Genomic DNA, 25,493 nt, shown 5'->3' on the forward strand with positions numbered 1-25,493 from the left:
ATTTATTTATTTTAGAGAAAGAGAGAGTGAGTGTGTGCACGTGGTGTGGGGGCCAGAGGGAGAGGGAGAATTTCAAGCCTGCTGAGCACAGTAGTCTAACCTGGGACTCCACTCCATCACACAATCTCACAACCCTGAGATTATGACCTGGATCAAAGTCAAAAGCTGGCCGCTTAACTAGCTGAGACACCCAGGAGCCCCTGAGCTCTTTTAATGTTTAAAGAAAACTCCATGTTTCTAAGCTATTAAATAACCCAAATGACAGTTTTTACTTTGATATGTTTGCTCTGCGTCCTTCCTCAATAATTCTGTATTTATAGTGAAGATATAGGAGATTTCAGTTACTATTTCTGTGCTTTTCTTGAGTAGAGTTAAAGACTAAGGTATGCTTATCACTCAGCCTCTAACAAACAACATTCCTTAACATGTCTACTAGGAAGGAAAAATGAAAGAATCATCTACAACTGTGCCCAACTGTGGCAGTTATTAGCCCATTCAGTATCCACAACTATAGATTTCAGTTAATGATACTAGCTTTGGAAAACTGACAGATGTGCTGGTTGGTCATTAAGCAAAATGATCTTTTGGCATACCATTCACCTGGCTACTGTTTTGTGCTGGTTAACAAGAGCTAAAGCAGCAAATGCGGATACAGAAACAAGTTAGGCTAATTAGTGGGGAGAAGATATGGGGATTTTTGTCTGACTGCTTCTACTTCTTAGGTAAGTTCGAAACAAATTCATGTGCTATGGGTGAGGGCTGAGTTGAGTTGTGGGATATTTGAAGAGAAGGGGGGTATAAAGCTATCTAACTGGGGAGTAGGAAAAAAGAGTATCTTAGAGAATGCTGGACTGGTGCTGGGTACCCATCTGAGATGTGACATCGCAAATGTGAAGGGCAATCTGCCCACACAGTAGTGTGTTTATCGCCAGTAACATAAGGTTGCTTGGGTATAAGCACAGTTAAGCGAATGGTTTAACTAGGGTCAAAGCTTTGCCCGGTAAGTACAATAAACAGGAGGGTAATAGAGATAAAAGTGTTTGTAAGTAATGATGGACCATTGACTAGAAGCTGGAGCAATGATGGATAGTAGTAGAAGTGGCCAGGTTCACAAATTAAAAGTCCCAATGGAATCAAAGAATTGTTGGCATGGGGCTATCAGAGCAAGTCCAGGGCAAGATCAGAGTGGAATGCTTGAGGTGGAGATCTTCAGGGGTAACCCGGTAACAAGGTGAAGGGTATGATAACAAGAGTAGATGGTATGATTGTGGGAGGGATGGCTAAGGTGAAATGGAGGAAAAGATCATTAAGAAATAAGGTGTGAAGGGACTGAGAGAGCCGAGGACTTGGCCAGATCACACGTATGGATGCTAGAGTCATCAAGAATGCAGTCCTGAGTGAGTGCACAGGAAGACTGTGGACCAGAATTAAAGTCACCAATGAAGGACAGAGAACAACCAAGGCATCAGTAAATGTCACAAGGGGTCAGAGTATTGTCAAGTCTGATGGCACAACCTAGAAAGGGAAGAGAAATGCCTTGAAAGCAGAGAAAGGATCCCTGCCGCACCCAAAGTTCATGAAGCATGAAAGAGAAAAAGAGCGTCTACTTGAGAGAGACCTACAGGAAAAAGATCGTTGTTACGAAACAGCCAGATTTCAATTAGGGAAAGGATGTGAAAAGAAGTTTTCAAAGAGTGCTTGAAAATATAGGGTACCTGTGTGGCACCTTCTGGGCATGGTTCCACTGGATACCATGGAAGGGTTAAAGAATAAGGATTTCCAATTAAGAAGCTCAAATCTGTGCTATTCAAGGCTCTCTACTGTTACTCTGGTAAAAATCTGGGAACAATTTCAAGTTTCATTTTTGGTCACTGATTTCTATAAACATCATGCATGTGTCTCCCAAACACTTTTAAGATAAAGTCCACATACAAGCACTTACCTCTATTTCTGTAATTTTTTCGGAAGGGTTATCAATTAAGAAACGGGCTAAAGTCCCAGGAGTAGTTCTGTAAGTTAGAATGATTGAGTTTTTAGGGTCCTGACACCACTGAATGAAGAGATCCCTTGAAAATCCGCATTCCAGGTCAGGCTGGCTGGCGAGTACCACTTTGGGGCTAGGTACCCGAGCCAAGTCAGAAAGACCGTGACATAAAGAGAGATGGCGAAACTGAAATGGATTATTTCTTTTGTCTTCAAAACATCTCATCAATTTGTCACTCATCCATTCTACCTAATATAGGGGGAAAGGATGACCATAATTAGAAAATACTAGAATATAATTGCAATGTCTTCTTCAAGGTCTAAAAGTTCATGTTCTGTCTTCTTTTAAGTATTTACCACCAATAGTTCTTAAAACTTGTACCATTCTGATAAGCAGCTTATTTTCTGTTCTGTTCCCCCATTATATCCTTCTAACCCACAGCTCATCCCTAAAAATCCAATTCTGCATTTTATTTCAGTTACAAATCACCTTAACTCTTACTGAGAAAGCAGTGTTAAGTTTTAAATAAATATCTTACCCAAGATTGCTATTTCAAGGGAAAGAGCTTATTCAGAAAGAAGAGAAAAATGGATTCCAACATTTATATCCTATGAGGTAGCTTTCTACTTTTGTCCTCATTTTACAAATTATGATACCAAGTGTTAGAGAAGCAACTTGACCAATCTGTAAGATGGGGACAAAAACAGAACCTACTTCATAGGGTCTAGAAGGACTAAATGAAATGTTCCATGTGAACACATAGAACAAGTGGTTCATTACCATTACCATCATCAACCTCTTTCACAGGGAAATAAAACCCAAAGAGCAACTAAATTGTTTTCTAGAAGTCCAATATCTGTAGAAAACTTCTGTAATACAAATAACACCATGAAAACAAACCTGGGACTTGGAAAACTCCACCACATTATAGCTGACATTATTCAGGAGTGCCAGCGAGTAGACACCCAGGCCCGCATCTTTAGTTCTCCAGATTTGATCAAGGAGTTGAGCAAGTTCCAAAACTCTGCCTGCAGTGTCCACTGCTATTAATACATTTCCATCACCTCGAAGTGTTTCCAGGACATTTGCTAGAAAACAAGAATGTAAAATCCATAGAGAACATAACAATACCTTGCTGCAAAATTAAAGACTTTATCTCCAGTATAAAGACTATAACTTATAAATAAGTGATTATTGGGCCAGGTACACAATTTTTAAAATTCCACTCAGGTTATTACAACTAGTTTTTATTCTGTGACTGTATCTTCATAGGAATGAAAGATAATGCCATTCATTCTCAATTTTTTTTCACTGAAAAAGCGTAAATCAGTGGTCCCCAGCCCTCTTCACCCACAGTACACATAAAAAATGACATTCTTATAGTATACTGTGGCCATTTAAAACTTTGTTATAAATGATTCCCAAATTTATACACTCAAATACACACATTCATACTCTCTACTTTATACATACACATTTTGTATGTTTGCATGCCTACACAATAAAATATAGATCCAATTCCCTCTTCCAACAAAAGTATCTTTATGAGTAGATATCCTCACTCTACATTAAAGTTGGCTTGGAAACATTTGGTAAAACCAAACTCTAGCAAAAACAAACAAAAAAATATACAAACTGATACCTTCTTAAAGTGAAAACAATATAGTACACAAATTCTGCCTTTTTTAAAAAAGATATTATTTATTTATTTGTCAGAGAGAGAACACGTGCACAAGAAGGGGGAGCAGCAGCCAGAGGGAGAAACAGGCTCCCCGCTGAGCAAGGAGCCCAACCTGGGACTCAATCCCAGAATGCTGGGATCATGACCTGAGCTGAAGGCAGATACTCAACTGACTGAGCCACCTAGGCACCCCACAAACTCTGCTTTTTAAGTAGACAGATGAAAGCAGTAGTTTCAAACACGTTTAAAGGTAGAATCTAGGGGCGCCTGGGTGGCTCAGTGAGTTAAAGCCTCTGCCTTCCGGCTCAGGTCATGATCTCAGGATCCTGAGATCGAGCCCTCCCTTGGGCTCTCTGCTCAGCAGGCAGCCTGCCTCTCTGCCTACTTGTGATCTCTGTCAAATAAATAAAATCCTTAAAAAAAAAAAAAAGTAGAATCTAATTTTCCTGTTGAAATCCTGTGTAGCTTATAAAAAAAAGAGTAAGAAGAAGGTAAAGCAGCTGGAGCCAAAGCAGAAGCAACGAGGGATGGCTTAGAGGCTCCTCTTTAAAACTGGGACTACTAGATTAGAGTGTTAAGACACCCAACATCAAAAATCAGTGAACTATTTGCACCCTCAGGTATCACCTTTGCTCATTCTTCTTTTAAAGTCTAAGTGTTTTGCTAATGGATTTTTTTTTTTAAGTATTTATTTAAGAGAGAGAGGGAATAAGAGAGTGAGCACCCAAGCAGGGGGAGCAGCAGGGGAGGGAGAGAGGGAGAAAGAGACTCCCTGCTGAGCAGAGAGCCCGATGTGGGGCTCGATCCCAGGACCCTGGGATCACGACCTAAGCTGAAGGCAAATGCTTAACCCACTGAGCCATCTAGGCACCCTTTTTTAACAGATTTCTATGAGCTCTTTCTATATTCTGGCATTCCCTAGACATATATCAGCGAATGCCAGATAGAGCTAGCTATGTGCTGAATGACAGGGAGAAATCAATCTCAACACATATCCCACAAAAGCTGAATTCAAATGAACTAAAGTCTCTTTTTCTACAAAATATGGTCACATAATATTTTTTCAAAAATATTAGAGTTAGGGGAGCCTGGCTGAGTTAGTTAAGCACCTGACTCTTGATTTTGAGTCAGGTCATGAACTCAGTGTCATGAGACTGGGTCCTGCAACAGGTTCCACACGAGGTGTGGAGTCTGCTTAAGATTCTCTCTCTCCCTGTACCCCTCCCCGACCTCTCCCTCTCTTTAAAAAAAAAAAAAAAAAAAAAAAAATTAGAGTTAATCAATCTCTCATGACAAGAAAAGTGTTAAACAAAATAGAAGAAACTGTAACTCATACCACCATGCCCCTCCACGGAGGATATTACTATGTAATACGTACTCAGAAGTTGCTCATCTCTCTGTTTTCTCCTAGGCTGCACATACGTGGCGTTAAAGGAATCTGTGATAAGCAGGGAAGGTCTGCTTAGCATTTCCAAGGAACATCCATTTAAATGACTATAATAAAGTTGAAGAAGAAGAATATTATATCATTTCAAATAAGCAACTGCTTATCTCACCCAAAAACATAAGCAACTTTCTTTTATAAGATTTTTCCTTCCCTAACTATAAAAGGACATGTGCTCATTAATAAGAAATCTAACACATTTTTTTAAAAAAAAGGAAAATTAAGATCTTCCAGAGTACCACCACTCAGAGAAATCGATGTATTTTGGTATATATCCTTCTAAGCACACAAATACACTTTTCTAGGCATATATATGTGAATATATTTTACAAAAATTGGTCTCATATATATGTCTCTATACTCAGTTCTACACCCTAGTTTTCTCCCATGATACTAAAACTGGTTTCTAAACCTATTTTTTAACAATTGTAAAAACCTCTGCCTAGGTTACTTTTTCTCATCATTATAAATAATCTCAAAGAACGTTTTTGCAAGAAGCTTCAATTGCATTTCTGACTGTTTCTTTAGGACACATTCCTAGAATTTACAATATACAATTTTGCTAAATGGCTTTCCAGAAAGATTTAATCTTTTTTAGAAAGCTCTCTCTTTTCCAGAAGGAATGAGCAATTTATTAAATATCTCCTAGATCCAGAAGGAATGAGCAATTTATTAAATATCTCCTAGAAGAATACTACCATTTAAAAATCATTTTAATGATATTTAATTTTAAAAGAATTATGGTTTAAATTTTTTTATTTTCATAACTTTTGTCCATCTTATAACTGGCATCTTTTTAATTGGTTAAAACCTAGTCTTACACATATAAGCCTTTAGGCAAAATGCTACAGATAATCTCCCTACTTTATTGTTCTTTAGCCTCTCTCCCTACTTGTGATCTCTGTCCGTCAAATAAATAAATAAAATCTTAAAAAAAAAATAATAATCAAATCTATCAAAGTTTTCCTTTGTAACTTGGTCCACTGCCTTTATACTCAGAAAACCCTTTTTCATATTAAAGATTAGACTCACCTGTATTGTTTCATTTTCTATTTAACTCCAATCCATCTGAAATTTATTTGTTATGTGGTAAAAAAACAAACAAAAAAACCCACAAACTGCCTTTTTCCCAAAATGTTTAAATACCATTTATTCAAATACCCATACAACATTCCTCATTATCCTATGATTACAAGAGCCTAAAACTTATTAGTCTTATATATTTCTAAATATAAGATACAAAAGATCTTGAGGCTACTGTAATCTCATATAAAACAACTATGAACTTAATGTACAGAAATTACAAAAGAAGCCTCTATGAAACTAAACACCAAAACAATTTTATAGTAATGCTGTGAGTACAAAATGAAGTATTTAAAATTACAACTACTGTGTCCCCTTTTATTTTTTTTTTTTTTTTAGATTTTATTTATTTGACAGACAGAGATAAAGAGTAGGCAGAGAGGCAGGCAGAAAGAGAGAAAGGAAAGCAGGCTCCCTGCTGAGCAGAGAGCCCGATGTGGGGCTCGATCCCAGGACCCTGGGATCATGACCTGAGCCGAAGGCAGAGACTTTAACCCACTGAGCCACCCAGGCGCCCTCTGTGTCCCCTTTTAAAAGGAGTCTGACTTTAAATATAGTTATATCATAATCACTAACTTTACCAAAAACAAACAAAACAAACAACCCACAAAGTTCCTTTAAATAGTAGGTCAAGTAGCATATAAAATATAATCCTATGTACAAAAATTCATCTCCTTTACAACATCTCCAGAGTGGTATCTGCTTTATATAGTGGATACTTACATGCCAATTTGTAAAATACATTATCTGTTATATCAGACTTTCCCCTTACAATGCAAAAAAATTCACTATTTGAGACTTTTAAGTAGTTCTAGAGTTCTGGCTAAAAAGAAAAGAACTTTTTAGTTTAATTTTCCCTCCAAAGAATGAAACAATATCAACTGCATTTCCATTAGCTTTTGTCTTGATATACCTACATCTCCCTCTTGTGGTTAAAGTCAACTGCGTAGACAATTTCTTCTTCTCCATCTTTGACTATTTTCCATATTGTTCCACCTATCATATGACCAGCTGGCAGAGGAGTGATAGACAAGCCATGTCCTTTACCTGTATCAATAAGATAGTGACAATACTCAGATTTCTTTTACAAGCCTAAAGAAAGCTTATTTATTTGTAAGCTATTTTTAATAGCTAATATACGCAAGGATACAAAATCCCAAAGTAAAATGGCAAACAGTGAAAATGCCAATCTCACTCTTATGCCACCCAGCTACTCCTTTCCCTCCCTATAGACATTCTTGTTTTGTTATGAGTTCTTGGAGACATACCTGTGTTCATAAACTGAAATATTACAGAGACTGGACCCAGTACCCCATTAAATTACTTAGTATGAACAAATAAATGTGAATATTTATTCACATACACAATCATCAAATTTTTCCATTTTTACAAACCTCTAAACTGACAAAGTAACAATTCAAATGTCATGGTAAACAATTTATCCTATAGAAAAATTAAGTACAAGTCAAACTGTTCTGATGCTGATATTTCTTGGCTAAATCATCAGAGTCCACCGTGGCACCATTTTCTCAATTTCAAAGCAAGGCTTCATATTTAATACATCTCCCTCCACAGATGAGAAATCTATACTTAACAGACAACTTCCTGACCTAATTAAATAATAAACTTCTTAATATCCAGTTCTAGAATTCCATTATCTTCTACTATGTTGCCAGAGCACTGCACTTCCTTCAAGACTTTGATCACTACATTTAGTCATCTGAGCCCCTCAACTTAACTGTGAACTCCCAGGAGGACCTGGCCATGTTACCTTTGCGCATCAGACACAGTAAACACTAAAGTCTTTCCCAAGTTACATGTCAAAAGGCTTGAGCTATTAACATTGTGTTAGTATTTAGTCTGAAATATTTTAAAATCCAAATGACTTGGGAGAAGTTCAGAGTTCCATACCTGAACATGCTAATCTCTTCTTTTTCAGACCACAGAGCCTATGATTTTTACTACAAATTCCCCTTGTACTTTTTAAAGTTAGTTAAACCCCATTAGTCCAATTACTTACTACTGGAAACATTTTTTACCTTTCAAATTCACAATCTGAGAGAATTTTAACTGCTGTATTTTATCAAAGGCTGCATCCACATCATCTAACGTAAAGAGGGTAAAGTCTTCCGTATTGTGTCGAGACTAAAAGAACACAAACAAGAGGTTAAACATGGTCACTGCAGGAGTGTAAAAAGCATTTTTTAAGTGCATGAGTTACCTGGTAAAGATCATACATGAACATCTGTCCCATTTTATAAACAGGAATGGTCGCATAGATGGCACAGTTCAGACCCAGCTTCCCGACTGCGTAGGGGAGGGCACCGAGATGAAGAGGATCAGGGTGGGACAAAAGTACTGCATCAATTTGGTGAACATGCCTAGGAAAACATGATCAAAAGGCCTTCTCAATTTCTCCAATCTTGTTTTTAAGAGTAAAGACTAGGTTGGGGTAAAAGAGCAAAGGGGCTGAAATTATGATACCCATCAATATCAATTATTACTACCCCGTCCTGCATAGATATCAAAAGTATGGTGTATTCCACAAAATAGATGATGTCTATACACATTAAAAAAAGAGAAGGAAAAAGAAAAGAGAACCAGTCTATACCACACATAAGCTGATTTTGAATGACTACTTCATATACTATTTATTAAAATCCAAGAACTCAACTTAAAATTTCAGAAATGGTTAGGGAGAAGATATTTATTTATTTGTTTTTATTTTACATTTTATTAACATATAATGTATTATTTGTTTCAGAGAGGGAGAGGATATTTAAATGGCCACATTTTTATTATGAATTTTTACCCCTGCTTTTCAGCATGGCAACGGAGAGCATATTCACTGTAGTGAAACCTTAATTAATAAAACGTGTGGTCTGAGAGAAGAAATTAGAAAAAAAAATATTTTGCTACAAGTTCTAAGTTTTTAAATATTTAAGTTATCTTTCCTTCCATAATTAGTACAATACTACAGCATAACCAAATTTTTTGATGGATTAGTATCCTTTTGTATCTCATGGTCATTATTTTGGGCACCAAAGCTCAGTATGGAGGATCAAAAGACAAAGAAAGTAAGCTAATGTGATCTGCTGGCAGACCCTCCATGTGGAAGGTTTATCCTCTCCTCAAATTCTTATAAACTTATTCTTCTCTCAAATTAGGTGCAAAGTCTCTACTGAGATTCATTAGCCTAGTAACACTGAACATTTTACTGAATTTCAATAAACACTGCTCATAATGCAATCAAAACTTTACAAATGGAAACAGTCACTATTTGGATCTTTGGAGAAAGTAAAACTCAGCCTTTTACTATGAATTAAAATAGAGGAAGGAAAGCAAACACTGTGTAACACAAAATGGTATTACAGTGTAGAAAAGAGAAGCTGATTTAATAAAAGTCTAGATATATGAAAAGTAACTTACTTCCTCAGGGAATCTATAATATCCATAGAAAAATGCTCATCCCAGCCACAGTCCAACAGAAATCTAAACTCATCAACTTGCAGAAGATAGCAAAGAGCAGACTCTTCTTGAACCCCAGAGAGGGTAGTTAATTTGATAATAGATGTCATTTTGGTCCAATAACAATCCAGAAAGTCTTTTCAAAAGAAATAAAAATATAATTAAACATACATCATAGTCTCCCAAACATAACGTACAAATCAAGATTATAACAGGTTTCTTTTTTTTTTTAAACGTGGAATGGCTTAGACATCAAGTCTACCATTTTTTTTTAATATTTTATTTATTTATTTGACAGACAGAAATCACAAGTAGGCAGAGAGGCAGGCAGAGAGAGAGGGGGAAGCAGGCTCCCCGCTGAGCAGAGAGACTAATGCGGGGCTCAATCCCAGGACCCTGAGATCATGACCTGAGCCGAAGGCAGAGGCTTTAACCCACTGAGCCACCCAGGCGCCCCATAACAGGTTTCTAAGTGGGTGGAAATTCCATAAACATACAAAGCAAATGCTTTTTTTTTTTTTTTTTACGATTTTATTTATTTGAGAGACAAAGAAAGAGAGAGCAAGCGAGTAGGAGTAGGGGCAAAGGGAGAAGCAGACTCCACGCTGAACAAGGAGCAGATGCAGGGCTTGATCCCAGGACACGGGACACACGACCTGAATTGAAAGGCAGACACTCAACCGACTGAGCCACCCAGGCACCCCAGAAAGCAAATACTTTAAAGACCTATTTCCATCACTGCTAAGTTTGAAATTACAAACATGATCTTACATAATCTTGTTTACAATGATCCCTTCATTGGCTCCCCCGTGTAGCTTAATGAAAAGTGGTAGACTTTACAATCAGTTTCAGATTTGAAACTACTACCAGGTGGCCCTAAGCAATTAATTAACCTTTCCTCACTTTATGTACCCTCATCTGTAAACATAAGTATTAGTAACACATATAAAAAGGGGTGCCTGGGTGGAGCAGTGGGTTAAGTCTCTGGCTTTGGCTCAGGTCATCATCTCAGGGTCCTGGGATCAAGCCCCACATTGGGCTCTCTGCTCAATGGGGAGCCTGCTTCCCCCTCTCTCTGCCTGCCTCTCCACCCACTTGTGATCTCCGTCAAATAAATGGATAAAATCTTTAAAAAGGGGGGGGCACCTTAGCACAGTTGGTTATGCATCAGACTCTTGGTTTCAGCTCCGATAAGGATCTCAGGGTCATGAGTTAGAGCCCTGCATGGGGCTCCATGCTCAGCTCTCCACCCTCACCACCCCGAAGAGCATGCTTTCTCTGTCACTAAAATAAATAAATCAATCTTATGGGGCACCGGGGTGGCTCAGCTGGTTAAATGTCTGCCTTCAGCTCAGGTCATGATCCCAGAGTCCAGGATCTAGCCCTGGGTGGGGCTCCCTACTCAGTGGGGAGCCAGCTTCTCCCTTTTCCCTGCTCATGCTTTCTCTTTCTCTCTACCTCTGTCTCTCTCTCAAATAAATAAAACCTTTAAAAATAAATCAATCAGGGGCGCCTAGGTGGCTCAGTGGTTGGGCTGCTGCCTTCGGCTCAGGTCATGATCTCAGGGTCCTGGGATCAAGCCCCACATCAGGCTCTCTGCTCAGCAGGGAGCCTGCTTCCTCCTCTCTCTCTGCCTGCCTCTCTGCCTGCTTGTGATCTCTCTCTGTCAAATAAATAAATAAACTCTTTAAAAAAAAATCAATCATTAATAATAATACATATAAAAAGGATGCTGGAAAATTTCAAATAATGTGTAAATTACCTAGAATGGAGACTACCAAGTTCCTCAATAAATAACTACATAATGAATTAATGAACTCGTTCTTCAAGGTCAATTTGTGCTTCCTTTATTTTTCTCTGTGATGGCAATGATTTCATTGCATTACAATGATTAGCTTTCATGTCTCTCTCTCCTATTAGACCACTGGTCCTTAAATAAATAGACCCCCTTGAGAATCTGATAAAAAGCTATGGACTATTCCTTCTCCCCTCAGCCGTCCAAAAACAAACAAGGTGCACATACACATAGAAACCCACATACTTTTCAGGCATTGAATGTTAAAAATGCTTGCACTGGAAAGTAAGCAACTAAAAAAAAAGGTAGAACCTCATGTTTGCAATTCCTAAAAAGAAAACTTGTCACACAGATGGTATTCAACATATATCTGATGGAATTTATGTTGGGATGCCTATTGTATATAGTTCAAAGAGATACAACATGAACAATTATTGGGATTTAAGACCTAGAATTGTGTGCTATTAAGCAGATGTTACAAGAACATTCATTAGCAAAGTACAACTCCACAGCAGTATTTCAGATCCGTGCTCCTTGAAGTAAATTAGCCTATTCAAGAAGGAAAGATCAAGCACACCTGATGATCTCATACCAGCTACCGAAGGTCCTATCAATAAACTCAGGTAAACTGTCCCCTTTCGTGACAGGGTGTCAGAAGACCAATCCCACCACACCACATCTCCCATTCTTCTTCTTCCCAGTCACAGACAAAAAACCCAAGACTCCTGGATTGTCCATTATCACTGATGTGCACGGCTACCAGTCGGATCCACTCCTCTACCTTCTACCCCTCCCAAGTCCTTCCAGGAGGCCCTCTGGAACGATGCCGCTCACCCTCACCTGTAACTGCACTTCTCCCCTGAAGGTTCTCTTCACCGAAACGGTTTCTCCTGCAGTGTTCCCCAGGTTTTTTTCCTTGTACACCCCCTGTGCCTCCAAAGTAGGACGTTCATGCTCCTTGTTCCTCACTGAAGCTCCCAAACCAGATCTTCTCCTTCCTCCGCCATATACTCCGGGCCCTCCCAGCCAGTTCACCAGGAGCCTTCCTGCTTTCCTCCTCACTGCTGACGTGGGTTAATTGGACCTCATTCACTGAGGACTTTAGTTCCCAACTCAGTCTTCCTCATTAACTCAACACTGACTCCAATCCCCCGACTTTCTCAATTCCAGTAACCTCATCTCACTTCAACCCCTGACCTCATCACACCTGAGCTGCACCATTTCCAAACATTTACCTTCCGGGGTCTCATGCTATCATTCCCGCCCTGCTTACTCAGTAATCCCACTGTGAAAATCCTTCGGCCTCACCGGATCTCTAACTCACCCCCCACTCTTTCACCCTCTGTCTCCATTCACATCCTTCCTGCTGATCCACAATCCATCACGAGTATCTTGAAAACACTATCAGGCACCTGGCTGCTCTGGTCTTTCCTTGTAGCAGCCTGGCAGAACTCCAACTCTGATTCCAATCCTTCACTTTGCCTATTCCAGAAACTGAATGCTGCCAGAGGAAAAGAACCCAAGGCTATGCTATTTGCTCTTTAAATTCATGGTCAAAAATCTCAAATGGAAAAAATATATATATACATGTATCAAACAGGCACTAAGCACTACCTATCAATCTGAGGTGTTTTATTTTTTTTTTAAGATTTTATTTATTTATTTGACAGACAGAGATCACGAGTAGGCAGAGATAGGCAGAGAGAGGAGGAAGCAGGCTCCCTGCCGAGCAGAAAGCCCGATGCGGGGCCCGATCCCAGGACCCTGAGATCACGACCCGAGCCGAAGGCAGCGGCCCAACCCACCGAGCCACCCAGGCGTCCCTAAAGTTTTTTTTTTAATATTTTATTTATTTATTTGACAGAGAGATCACAAGTAGGCAGAGAGGCAGGCAGAGAGAGAGGAAGAGAAGCAGGCTCCCCGCAGAGCAGAGAGCCCGATGTGGGGCCTGATCCCAGGACCCTGGGATCATGACCTGAGCTGAAGGCAGAGGTTTTAACCCACTGAGCCACCCAGGTGCCCCCCAATCTGAGTTTTTGTAGTAGACTGACTATTTCTGAGACTGATTTTACACTGCCTCCTCTGCTCAAGCATCATGTTCCACTCCTTCCACCCGACTCTCAGCTGATAACCTCGCCTCATTCTTCAACTAGAAAACTAAGCCTTTAGAAATAACCCATTTTCCAATACCAACTCCATTAATGCATCTGCATAAACATTGTTGTGTCTCCAATTACATGGAATCGATAGCCTTGCTCTCATCTAAGGCCAATCCCCATAAGTACTCTGGATCCCATTCTAATTTTTTGTCTTCTAGAGGACTGAACCTCTTCAGTCACCCCATCTTTTCCCTGCATTATCCATGCATCACTGATGTACCACTCCTATTAGCAGACGCAGATCCTCTAGAATTTCCCAATTTAAAAAACACCCTCTCTTAATCTTACAATCCCGGGCAAGTACTTCATCATTTCTATGCTCCCCTTTCACAGCAAAGGTTCTCAGAATATTTGTCCACAAATGTGTCTCCACTCTCTCACCTCCCAAAGCTGGCATCTTTCTCCACCAACCCATCAGAAGTGCTTTCATCAAGGTCACTGACCAACCTCATTTATTTCTCTGGCCACAACTTGCAGAAACCGGAGCAGCATTCAGTGAAAGTGTACAGCCTCCTTGAAATATTCTCCTCATTCTGCCTCTGTGTCAACCCTCTCCTGGTTTTCCTTGTATCTAACTTAGGTCACTCGCCCATCTCCTTTGCTAGTTACTTTCTTTCTTCAACCTCTAAACACAGCAGGGCTCTTCAGTAGGACTTTTTTTTTCTTTCCAGGTAATTTCACCAGTTCCACAGCTATACATTATCGTCTGACCTCTGACGGCAGCATCCTTGAGTCCTGCCTTTCCTTTGTATCCCACATCCAGTCTCTCTGGAAGTGCTGCATTTTTACCTCCATGCGATTTCTCAAGTTTTCTTCTATCTCCACTGTCACGAAGATCTCTAGCTAGTTTGTATAATTCCCTGCCTCAAATTTATTCTGAGATGGTTTTCTAACAACCCTAACGTCCTTGCCTACCGGTTACATCCTGTAACATCACTCCGCTTCCCTCAAAAGACTTACTGTTCGCTATTACCTAACCTGCTCCTCATTTACTTGCTTTGCCCACCCCCATCTCTCCTGCTCACCCCAGCAGTAGATTATGGACTCCACGGAAAAATAGACCTTATCTATTTTGGGTACAGTTACCCTCCAATGCCTCTATAGTGTCTAACACATAGTGGGGGGGTCAATAAAAGCTTATTAAATGAATGAAGCATGGCTAGTATCAAATGGGTTTAGTGCCCTTACTGCACCATTAACAGTTACCCATTTATATGCACTTCTCCTTGCTTGGGAGAGGTCTCTTGGATGCAAGCCAGGTTTGACCCATGTTTGTATCCTTACTATATTAACACACATGTTTTGAACACACAGCAGTTGTTCAGTAAAGAACTGATGAAATAAATAAGTTAAAATTAAAAATATATTGGCTTAGCATGTTCCTATTCATAAGGTAGGAGAAATACGAAGATTAATATCTTTGTAAATACAGGGGCGCCTGGGTGGCTCAGTGGGTTAAGCCGCTGCCTTCGGCTCAGGTCATGATCTCAGGGTCCTGGGATCGAGTCCCTCATCGGGCTCTCTACTCAGCAGGGAGCCTGCTTCCTCCTCTCTCTCTCTCTCTCTGCCTGCCTCTCTGCCTACTTGTGATCTCTCTCTGTCAAATAAATAAATAAAATCTTTAAAAAATATATATATCTTTGTAAATACAAAGATAGATATTAATGGAAAGAATCCTTTGGAAAGGATCTAAAGAAAATTTTCCCTGCCAAAAAGCCTCCTGTGCAACAATTATATTAATGGTCTAAGAGAAACCCTTTTTTACTCAAATCCACTTTAACTTCCACTTTCTTTAGATTATGAAGTGAAAATACAAAAGATCCTGCAGACAGAAGTAAATTAGTTCATGTTAAAGCTCTGCACACAGACCCAGATTTCAACAGGTGAAGATATTTTTAATACAATTGCTCATCATTACTTACTGATATCTCAGTTGTACATAGGGTGAGACACCATGAATTCAAGGGAAGAGTTCTTTATAAATCTAAAAAATAAAGAGAGTCTGCTGAATGTGGTATAACAGATTTACTTCTGTTTTTACTTATGGTGTTTAACTTCTATGTCTTGCCCTAAGATGAACACCATGAGCGACAGCAAGCAGTATAATGAACGGTCCTTTTTAAAAAAAGAAACTTGTTATAATTTTAGGAAGCTAAAGCTTACATAAAACAGGGATAATAAAAGGATAATAAAAGACAAAAATAATAATGTACCAAATTGGTCATAATCACAAGCTAAAATATGCAGTTTAGGAAATAAGATTTTAAAAACCGACATTAGCTTATATTATTAAGAATCATAAAAGAGGTGGGATCTTAAATTCCTTGCTAAGGATTAGGAGTACCTGAGGAGAGACAAAGAGAAAAGGTATTGAAAAGAGGGGAATAACATGATCAAAGGCACATAAGAACTGACAGAGTTTTAGTGGAAAAACCAGCTGGGCACACTTTCATATAAGCAAAAAATGAAAGAAAAGCTCTAATGAATAGAAAAGGGCCAGATAATGAAAGGTCTTGGACTCCAGACCTAGCTCTTCAGGCAAGAGAGAAACATTTTACGATCTACTATGAAGTAAGATGACACAATACAGGAAACTCCGTATTTCAGAAAAATTACCTGGTGGGTATGATTGATTAGGTAAGATACAGAAAGCAAGGAGATAAAAAGGAAGACTATTTAGCAGGCCACTTACTCCTTCCAACTTTGCTGTTTCTATTTTGAGACTAAATTCCTTTCGCCTCAAATGTACTTTATAATTCTGACATGAATTCATTAGTCCTCATCTAACCAAGGCTACTTCTTGAGTAGTCTGTTACCAACTCCTGATTCTTTTCCCCTCAAAATGCCTCACCTGTGTATCACCCCCTTTCCCTTCCCATCACCAGTACCTTAAACCAGGGCCTCATCACCTTATATTTGGGTTTCTGTTTCTCTCCCTCCAGGCTTTCTTCGTCTCAACCTAAACATGACGGTCAGACTAATCTACTGAAACACCTCTCCACATATTAACCCTTGCTCAGAAACGTCTGAAAGCTTCTCACTGCTTGAAAAAACAAAACCCTGAATGCCTTAACTAGCAATGGGGGCACCAGCAAGCTGCTGACATCCCTGCTCACCGCCGTCTCAAGGCCCAGCTCAAATTGCACCTCCACGTGAATTCCCAGACTACATTGGCTCTGCCCAACAAAAATACAACGCAAGCCACAAACGTAATTAAAACTTTTTTTCATAGCCACACTGAGAAGTTTGACAGGTGAAGTTAATTTTAATATACCTTACTGAGCCCAACTTATTCAAAATATAATTTTCCTATGCAACCTATTAATTATTGAGATATTTTACCTTTTCATACCAAGTCTTTGAAATCCAGTGTGCATTTATATTTACAGCACATCCCAATTCAATCTAACCACAATTTCAAGGGCTCAACAGCTACATGCAGCTAGTGGCTACTGTAATAGCACAAATCTAGACTTTAAAATCAATGCTTTGTACCATACTCCACTGTCCTCGGCCACTCCTTAAGGTGCAGGTTGGTACCACCCTATTTTTATGTACATATCTTGGGCTTGATTTTAATGGAATCACCAACCATTTAGTCTTCTGGACCAAAAACCCTGGAGTCACCCTCCATCCACCAAACTGCTGCCACCTGTTGAATCCTATCTGACATTTCAGAAAGGTCACTCTCACACCCTTCACTATCCTATTGCAACTGAGGCAATCATTACCTTACCTCAGTGACAATTTCCTCTTACCTAGTTTTCCTGTTCCCAGTTGATCCTCCATACAGCTGTCAGAGACCACCCTAAAAAAACCAAATATACTCATGCCCTTTCCTTGTGTAAAGTATGCACTTTCTAACAAATGGAATCTGAACTCCTTAGCTGGAAATCAAGGTCCTTCACAAGCTGCTTTCAATCTCCCTCTTCCTTCACCAACCACCCTTGCACTGCATGCTCAAGGACGTTTATCCTCCCACTCTCTCTCAGTATGCCAAGACTACCCAAGTCTCTAGATCCAGGAATGACCTTCTCCTGAGCCTTGTAAATTCCTTCTGACCCTTCAAGACCCAATTGAAATAGTTCTCCTTTAGGAAGCTTTTTTCGCAGTCTCAGGAGGTTATTTTTTTTTTTTTTTACCTCGCACAAAAGGGGAACCAAAAATATTTGTTGAATGGATGCTGAATGTATACGCAAAGAGCAAAAGCGATCATCTTTGTATCGCCAAATTCAAGCACAGCACTTAAAGCGACATACATGTGTGCTTAAAGAATGAACCCCAACCATCATCAATTCCTTCCTGACTTCCTACTTCATCTCAATTATCTCTCAGTTACTTGCGAGAGAAATGATGACCTTGCATGTTGGAGACCGCTAAAGGGAACTAGGCAAAAATCCAAGGGAAAACGAAGGAATCTGGATTGGCCCCCCAAGCTCACGGAGTCCAAAAAGTCTCTAGTCTCTTCCTGGTCAGTTCGGGGAAAAAATTGGCTTCCTAAAAAAAAAAAAAAAAAAAAAAATATATATATATATATATATATATATATATATATATCACAGGGGTTATAAGATAAAAAATTAGGGAATGGGCAATTGATAATTCATGTTCTGCTGGTGACAGGAGGCCGGACTCGACGGGGTTAAGGCTAGTCTGACCTCTTGCTTACTTAAGAGCAAATAAAACAAGAGATGGAAGGGCTCGAGGGCAAAGGGGGGGCTGGGGGGCGGAGCTGGGGGGGAGCGAGAGGAGCAGAAGGCCGAGACCATTTTAATAAAACACAGTAACATCTTAAAAGGTCCCTGGAATCGACTAACTAAAAAAGAACGCCTACTTTGTGCCCAGTGCTTAGCAGCCTCGTGGTCTCTGAACCCGAGACCACGCAAGACTCCTAGCGAGGAGGCTAAAAAACACGGCAACCACGAGGGCCAAAGGCGCCAAAGCTGGCGCCGGATTAACTCATCCAGCCGGGAAACAGCAAAAAGAGGGAAGAAGAGAACACACGAGTGAATCGTGCGGGTTGGCACAAAGGCCGGGGGCTTCAGACCCACGGAAAAAATCAGTTCTTTCCCTCGATAAGCACTTCTGCCACGCCGGGCCAGGACAGTGGCCACCGAAAACCCGGGAGCATGTCCCCAGCGCAGACCCGGACAAGGTGGAGCCAGGGTCTCCCTAGGGCCGAGGACGCCCCCTCCCCCATCCAAAGGTTCACTCCTTCCCTCCGCCCCCACTTGCCTCGTCAGTCCTCCCCCAACGCCGTCCACTGCCCTTCCCAACCCCTAGTCGAATCCAGGTTCAAGAGCGAGACAAGCTGATACTCGCTCAACACCACCCGTGACGACCAGCCAGCAGAAGCCCCCAGATGGCGGCCGCCATTTTGAAACTGGAGGCGAGCCTCTGAGGCGGGTAAGGCCCAGGGCGATACCATGTTCCGGGGGGGTGAGGACGAAGCTGTGGAAAGGAGATGGCTTTTACGACAACAAGTCTCGTCACCTTGCGCCGAAGTCTTATTTGCAAATAATTTATAGTGCTTAAAAGCTAAAATAAGTACGAGAAGATCCCAACATCCCAAGGGAGAAGAGGTACAGTTTCCCAGTGCCACCCCTCTCTTTGACCCAGCGTGGCGAATGGCAGGTCCCAAGGCCGCAGCTTCCGCCGGCGCCGGTGGCTGAGTTCGTCGCTGCCCTTGGTTGTGGGGTCGTTTTTGGAACCAAGGGCACAGGTGGGTCCGGGGTCCAGGATGGCTCGAGGCGCTGCGGGTCCCCGTGGTGAGACGGGGAGGGTCCACCTCTAGGGAAGCCCTCGGTGGCGGTGTGTTTAGGCGAGGAGTGGTCTGGAGAGTCCCCCGGGGCTTGCGAGCGGTGGAGACGGGAAAGGGAAATAGGGCTTATCTTCCCGTAGACAGCTGGCCTCCTGTTTCGCACCTGACGGCTTTTGGGAAGGGGAGTGGGAGGTTGTCGTTATTGGAAAACGTCCTTTAGGGATCATCAGGTGACCGTCCCTGACCGGCCCGGAGAGAAGACAGGCCGGGATCACGTCCTTAGGCTGGAGGGAAGGCGCGAGCATCACAGATGGGTCCCAAGTTTTCAGCGTTCTGTCTCCTGGTTGCTCAGGACTGGAAACCAACCCCAAATCGCACGCCTTCTTGAGCCGACCATTCCACACCCAAAAATCACTTTTTAAAAACATAATGTTTAATTTGTATTAGGTTAATAAGACACGGTTCCAGACCTCACGGAGTTCAGTTTCTCCGTTCATCCAGCATTGCTTTTCATAGATTGTATGTATTGTTAAAAAAAAGTCGATCTAAAATGCTGTGGGGACCAATTAGAGATTAGGACTTAATTTTTGAATATCTGTTCATCTACGTTTTACAACATGTATTGACTTATAAAAATACACTCCAGATACATTTTACTTTATTTCCTTCTTTCTTTTTTTTTTTTTTCAGTTAGGTGGGAAAAATTGGTTGGAATAAAAGTAATGTTAGGGGGCGCCTGGGTGGCTCAGTGGGTTAAGCCTCTGCCTTCCGCTCAGGTCATGGTCTCAGGGTGGTGGGATCGAGCCCCACATCGGGCTCTCTGCTCAGTAGGGAGCCTGCTTCTCCCTCCACCCTCTGCCTGCCTCTCTGCCTAATAAATGGATAAAATCTTAAAAAAAAAAGGTAATGTTAGGAAAAATAAGAACACTGAGTGAGGTCAGTCTAAATGTTCACCTCTGTAGTTACCCTAGCAATCAATAAAACACAAATAGCTTGAACCAAAGCCAGACTGCCTGAGTGTTAATACTGGCTCTGCTACTTACTGCATCTGTGACCTTAGGCAAGTCCATTTCCTCATCTGAAAAAAATATGCCTGCTAAACTGGGGACATTAGTGAGTACATGGTATAGAATTGTGAAGATTACATGAGTTAGCGATTATGAAAAGCAGTAAGAACTGTACCTGACAGTGCTATAAGAGCTCTTTGTAGAGCTACAGCAAAATATTTTAAACATTGGTAGCAAAGGATGGGTGATCAGTTCAGTGATTCCTTGAGTCCATAAGACAAAAACTAATTAGTTTTAATTAGGAATACCATAGCAAGTTCCACTTGTGATGTAAAAGGATTTTTCATGAGTCCTATAAAGCAGACACTACTGGAGCACCTAGGTGGCCCAGTTGATTAAGCATCTGACTCTTGATTATGGCTCAGGTCATGATCTCAGGGGCATACGCTGGTGCCCCATGTTTGCTGAGCATGGAGCCTGCTTAAGACTCACTCTCTCCCTCTTTGCACCCTGCCCCCTCAAAAAAAAAAAAAAAAAAACCCAACCAAAAAAACACTAATATGTACAGTGGCCTCATGGGCACCCATGTGGATGTCACTGTTCATCCACACTTCAGGGCTTGTTCCATTGTAGCTTGTCCGAGGACCTCACTAATCTTTGCCTAACAGATAAAGTCCCCTATGGTCTTGGGCTCATGACCAGAGCCTGTCTGTACTCTCCCTCCTATCCATTCTCCAAGAAATCATTCTAGCTCACTTCTTCAGTCCATAAATCTTTGTCCTCCCTAGTCATTCACTCAGTGAAATACAGAGGACAAGTTATGTTAAATGCCATGGCTCCCAAAGTCCATTAAATAGATTATACAAGTGTAATACAAAATGTCTCTGGGACTAAGATTTGTCAGTTTACCTGTTAGCGATGGAATCATGGTGGCTGAACCCAACTCTGGATTTTGAATACACAGAATCCTTTTATCAGTCTGGACCTGTAGAGTGTATATAAGAACTTATGTGCAGCCAGTCTCCAGGGTTTGTCTCCCCTCTTAGATTCTCAGAGTAGAGCCGCAGAAAAGTAGCTACTTGCCCTGTTGGAAGAATGCCAACAACATTAATGGCTTATAACCCACAGGTGGCCATGGGCTTATTTAGAACAGTCTTGGTCAACAAGCACTTTTGTCTTAGGTTAAAGTACATGTAGTATCTGACTCACCTGTGCTGAGGGGTAGGCTTGACCCCCAAAACACCCCTATAAAGAAGTTTGAGGAACCTATGAGGAGAGGTGACCGAATACATGACCTCTTGAGTTCTACAGAGACCAATACTGTCTAGTACTTTGCAGTTTTGTGCTTTCAGAGTTGATCAAGGCATGTTTTGTTATCCTTCTCCTTGACTGGCTCAAATTTGTTCAACAAGTAAGTGGCTAATCTAGGCTAATCTGGTAGGGCACTTGGTCAGATTCACGAAGAGAGCTTCAGTATCTAAATGCAAATAACGTTACTTAAGACATAGTGCTGAGAGAGCCACCATCTTCTAGGAAATAAGTTTGCTCAAGAACTGTTTGCATCAAATCAGATAACAAATTCTTTCAACTAGACTTTTCCAGCCCCACAAGGAAGGAGGACCAAAAGTACCTATTTTGTTTGTTTTAAAGATTTATTTACTAGAGCACTCCATCACATGAGGGGGTTGGGCATGTGGTGGCAGAGGGAAAGAATCTTGATACAGACTGCCTGCTGAGTGGAGAGCCCCATCTGGGGCCCAATGCCGCAACACATGAGATCACGCCTGGAGCTGAAACCAAGAGCCCAGTGCTCAACTGACTCAGCCACTCAGTCTCCCCCACCCCAAAAGTCCTTATTTTGATAAAGGCTCCCCAGACGCTTTTGATGTGCAGTTAGGTTTGAAAATTCCAGCCGTAGGAGGTAGACTAAAACTTTAATAACTAAATTGCAAGTTATATATTTTAAATAACTTGTTAACTTTACATAATTTTCCTGCTGTGTGTAATACGCTTTATCAAGTAGAGTATGGGGTAATTGTGCAACTTTTACCTTTATGGCCATTTTCCACCTCGGTGTCTTTAGATAGTGATGAAGTTTGAGAAATACAGATTTAGAATGTTTAAGTGTGAGAACCAGTGTCTTAGGAGAGGCAGGAATCCAGTCTCCCTAACCCTAGCACAGTTAGTTGAGTGCTGAGCACTTTTGTTGGCAGGCCTGTATTCTCTCACCGTATTGTCATACACCTTCTCAGCCATTGTATATGATGAATTTGTCTTAGATTCATGCATAGGCAGATGTATTTTTATTTCAACTTTAGGTACAAATTTTTGCGGAAACTTTTTTTTAATTAAGGCAAATTTATTTTCCATATGGTGACTTCTAGTTCTATTCTTCCTCCTGTATCTTTTAGAAACTCTTAGAACTTAAAAGCCCCTAAGTCCCATAAATTTTAATTCAAGAAGAGGTCTTTTAGAGAGGTATTGAGATCTAATAGAAAAAGAGCTTTGGAGCAAACCTAAGCTTGAATTTCAGCTCTGTATTTAATACCTGTTTAGGTGAAGCTGTTTTCTAGTCTATAAAATGAGGATAATAATAGTTATTTCATGTTATATATAAGATGATATGATGGCTCTGGTACCTATTAGTCATTCTATAAAAGTAAATTCCCTTCTGTCCTTATTACTTGTTCAATCTTTGAATTGATACTGAGATCTACCATGATGTCATTGAAGTTTTTTAAAATTTCATTTCCTTTCAAAAATTAGTTTTCAGCTTTGTGCACTAGCAGTATTGTAGCTAATGGGGTTTATCTGAGTCACAATTACTGCTAATTGAAATATTCATTTTCAGTAATGATAGCTTAACTAAATAATTCTGCTTTTGGCATAATAGTGTAGTTATATTTGTTTTAGCATCGTAAGAGATTCAAAAAATAATTTACACATGTGTAAATGTTTTAAATTAATTGTAGGAGGGTGCAAATATCCAACTTTTGCAGGTAGAATATTTTTATAATCTCCATTTCTCTGTACTGTACCATATCAGTTCACTAGTAGAGCTAGGAAAAAAAGTTAATAAATTGATTTTTAATGCAGTACAATTTTTATACAAATCATTGTCACCTGTATAATTGTCATCAAGTAGATTTTAAGTTGTATACTACATCCTGATCCCAGGCAAATTTGAAGAGGCTTTCTATGCTTTAACATTGATCTCCTATATTCAGGGCTATCTTTCTGTTTCAGATGCAGTTTTTCAAGATATTACAAAGGCAGTTATATTTCTGATAATTTTTTTCCCCCTAGCACTCAGGATGAATATAATTCAGATTGTTCGTGACCACTGGGTACATATACTTGTGCCTGTGGGGTTTGTCTTTGGATGTTACTTAGACCGAAGGAATGATGAAACGCTGACCTCCTTCCGGAACAAGAGTTTATTGTTTAAAAGGTTAGTTTTTATGCTTCTTTTAAATGAACAATTAATGAGCTCTTGGAAATAATTTTTTAATATCAAATATGCCAAAAATAAATAAAAGGGGTGAGTTGTCTCTCCCCCGCCCCCAAAGTAATATTAACGTTACATTATTTTGTAGCATTAGTTACTGTTTAATCCTTTTACAAAACTGTATGATTATCTTTGGACGGCCAACAAGTCTTCAGTTTATGAACAGGCTATTTCAAATGTTTGAAAAATTTTTTTTTAGCATTCAGGATGCACTATAATCTAGAAACAATGTTATAAACCAGCTCACGAAAGCCTTTAATAAAGCTTTCATATATTATCTTACTTAAGCCAGAATGTAGCTGAAATCTGTGGTACTAATAGTGGCTTGGTGCCATGTTCCCAGCAATATTGCTGGAGAGCTTTAGTTGTGGTAGCTGAGTGATCAGAAGGCAGCTGGCAGCTCCTGGTACCACGTTGTGTCTCTGGAGATGGCTCTTTTGGCAGCAGAGTGAGTTAACATGTCTGCCACTGGGTATGCAGCTAAGTGGGAAGAAGCTCAAGGAACGAGAGGCTTGAGCAACATTCACAGTCAATGTGAAGAGGAGGTTTACAGTTAAGGATTTCAAGAAAGAGAAAGTGAATTAGAAAAGGTTTAGAAAACCTCAAATGAACTCATTGAGAAGATAATAGCTTTCATACAGCCGAAGAAATTGCAGTTCCTTAATTTGGAAAAATGAAATTGAAGGGATGGTAAAAGTTTAAAATCATGAGAGATTAGAATGAGTATGTTGAGTCTATATAAAAATTTTAATGGGTCAATTTAATAGAATATAAAATATTGAATTCTTAATCCTCTGACTCTTTACCCCCCCCCCATAAAAATTTAATTTATACTTTTTCCTTTCCTTCCTTTTTAATTTCCACACAGGGAATTGAGACCCAATGAAGAAGTCACCTGGAAGTAAAGGTTGTGACTAAATTACAGAATGTTCACATTTTAAAAATTAGGAGAGAAATAAAAACACATTCATTATTTAATTTGAAGTGTGAGTCTTTCTTTGCTATAGCAGTCCACGTTTTAAGTAGTAGCCACACTTAGCTTAAAAATAAATCATTATTGAGTATTTGAGGATATTGATATTAAATTTATAGTCAGTGTTTCATTTTCTTTTCATTTTAAACCATAGTACTATTAAATCATATAGCCAATTTTTTCCTCAGATATTTTTCAGAATTTTTTTTTTCGAACTGTGTGCTTTAGAAGGATGATACTAGCAGAAAATTTTAGTGACCTTCAGTTTGGCAAAGATCTCTTAAATGCAACATATAAAGCATGAACTAGTTTTGAAATTTTTTGCTCTTCAAAAGACACTTATGAAAATGAAAATGCAGCCATAAACTGGGAGAAAGTACTTACAAAATGTAATATACAGCAAAGAACTTATATCTAGAATATGTAAAGAACCCTTATAGCTTAATAAGACAGCCCAGGTTTGGGGCACCTGGGTGGCTCAGTGGGTTAAAGCCTCTGCCTTTGGCTCAGGTCATGATCTCAGGGTCCTGGGGTCGAGCCCCGCATCAGGCTCTCTGCTCAGCAGGGAGCCTGCTTCTTCCCTTCTCTCTCTCTGCCTACTTGTGATCTGTCTGTCAAATAAATAAAGTC

General features: G+C 40.1%; 2 protein-coding genes and 1 pseudogene across 4 annotated transcripts in view; 2 read left to right on the top strand and 1 right to left on the bottom strand.

Moving 5' to 3' along the window:
* The window catches only part of CPSF2 (cleavage and polyadenylation specific factor 2), a 33,315-nt gene extending 14,299 nt beyond the window's left edge, over positions 1-19,016 (bottom strand). The window contains exons 1-9 of one of the 3 annotated variants that reach the window (XM_059182465.1): positions 18,850-19,016; positions 15,537-15,598; positions 9,622-9,796; positions 8,414-8,573; positions 8,232-8,337; positions 7,110-7,239; positions 5,044-5,159; positions 2,885-3,072; positions 1,943-2,233 (exon numbers count right to left, since the gene is read on the bottom strand). In XM_059182465.1, the coding sequence (XP_059038448.1) occupies positions 1,943-2,233; positions 2,885-3,072; positions 5,044-5,159; positions 7,110-7,239; positions 8,232-8,337; positions 8,414-8,573; positions 9,622-9,770 (1,140 nt within the window). In that variant the 5' untranslated portion in view covers positions 9,771-9,796; positions 15,537-15,598; positions 18,850-19,016. Of the gene's footprint in view, positions 1-1,942; positions 2,234-2,884; positions 3,073-5,043; positions 5,160-7,109; positions 7,240-8,231; positions 8,338-8,413; positions 8,574-9,621; positions 9,797-15,536; positions 15,599-17,372; positions 17,437-18,849 lie in introns of those variants that run through there. The other 2 variants (XM_059182466.1, XM_059182467.1) reach the window with 2 other exon arrangements.
* NDUFB1 (NADH:ubiquinone oxidoreductase subunit B1) lies at positions 12,279-24,868 on the top strand. Its single transcript, XM_059183433.1, has 5 exons — positions 12,279-12,395; positions 18,898-19,003; positions 19,163-19,336; positions 23,689-23,833; positions 24,759-24,868. The coding sequence occupies exons 1-5, from the start codon at positions 12,279-12,281 to the stop codon at positions 24,793-24,795; spliced, it is 579 nt and encodes a 192-aa protein (XP_059039416.1). The 3' UTR covers positions 24,796-24,868.
* Positions 23,154-23,308, top strand: LOC131837367 (U4 spliceosomal RNA; annotated as a pseudogene).
* Positions 24,869-25,493: the final 625 nt, after the last annotated feature.

Source organism: Mustela lutreola, chromosome 7 (assembly GCF_030435805.1).
Source record: "Mustela lutreola isolate mMusLut2 chromosome 7, mMusLut2.pri, whole genome shotgun sequence".
Lineage (NCBI taxonomy): Eukaryota > Metazoa > Chordata > Mammalia > Carnivora > Mustelidae > Mustela > Mustela lutreola.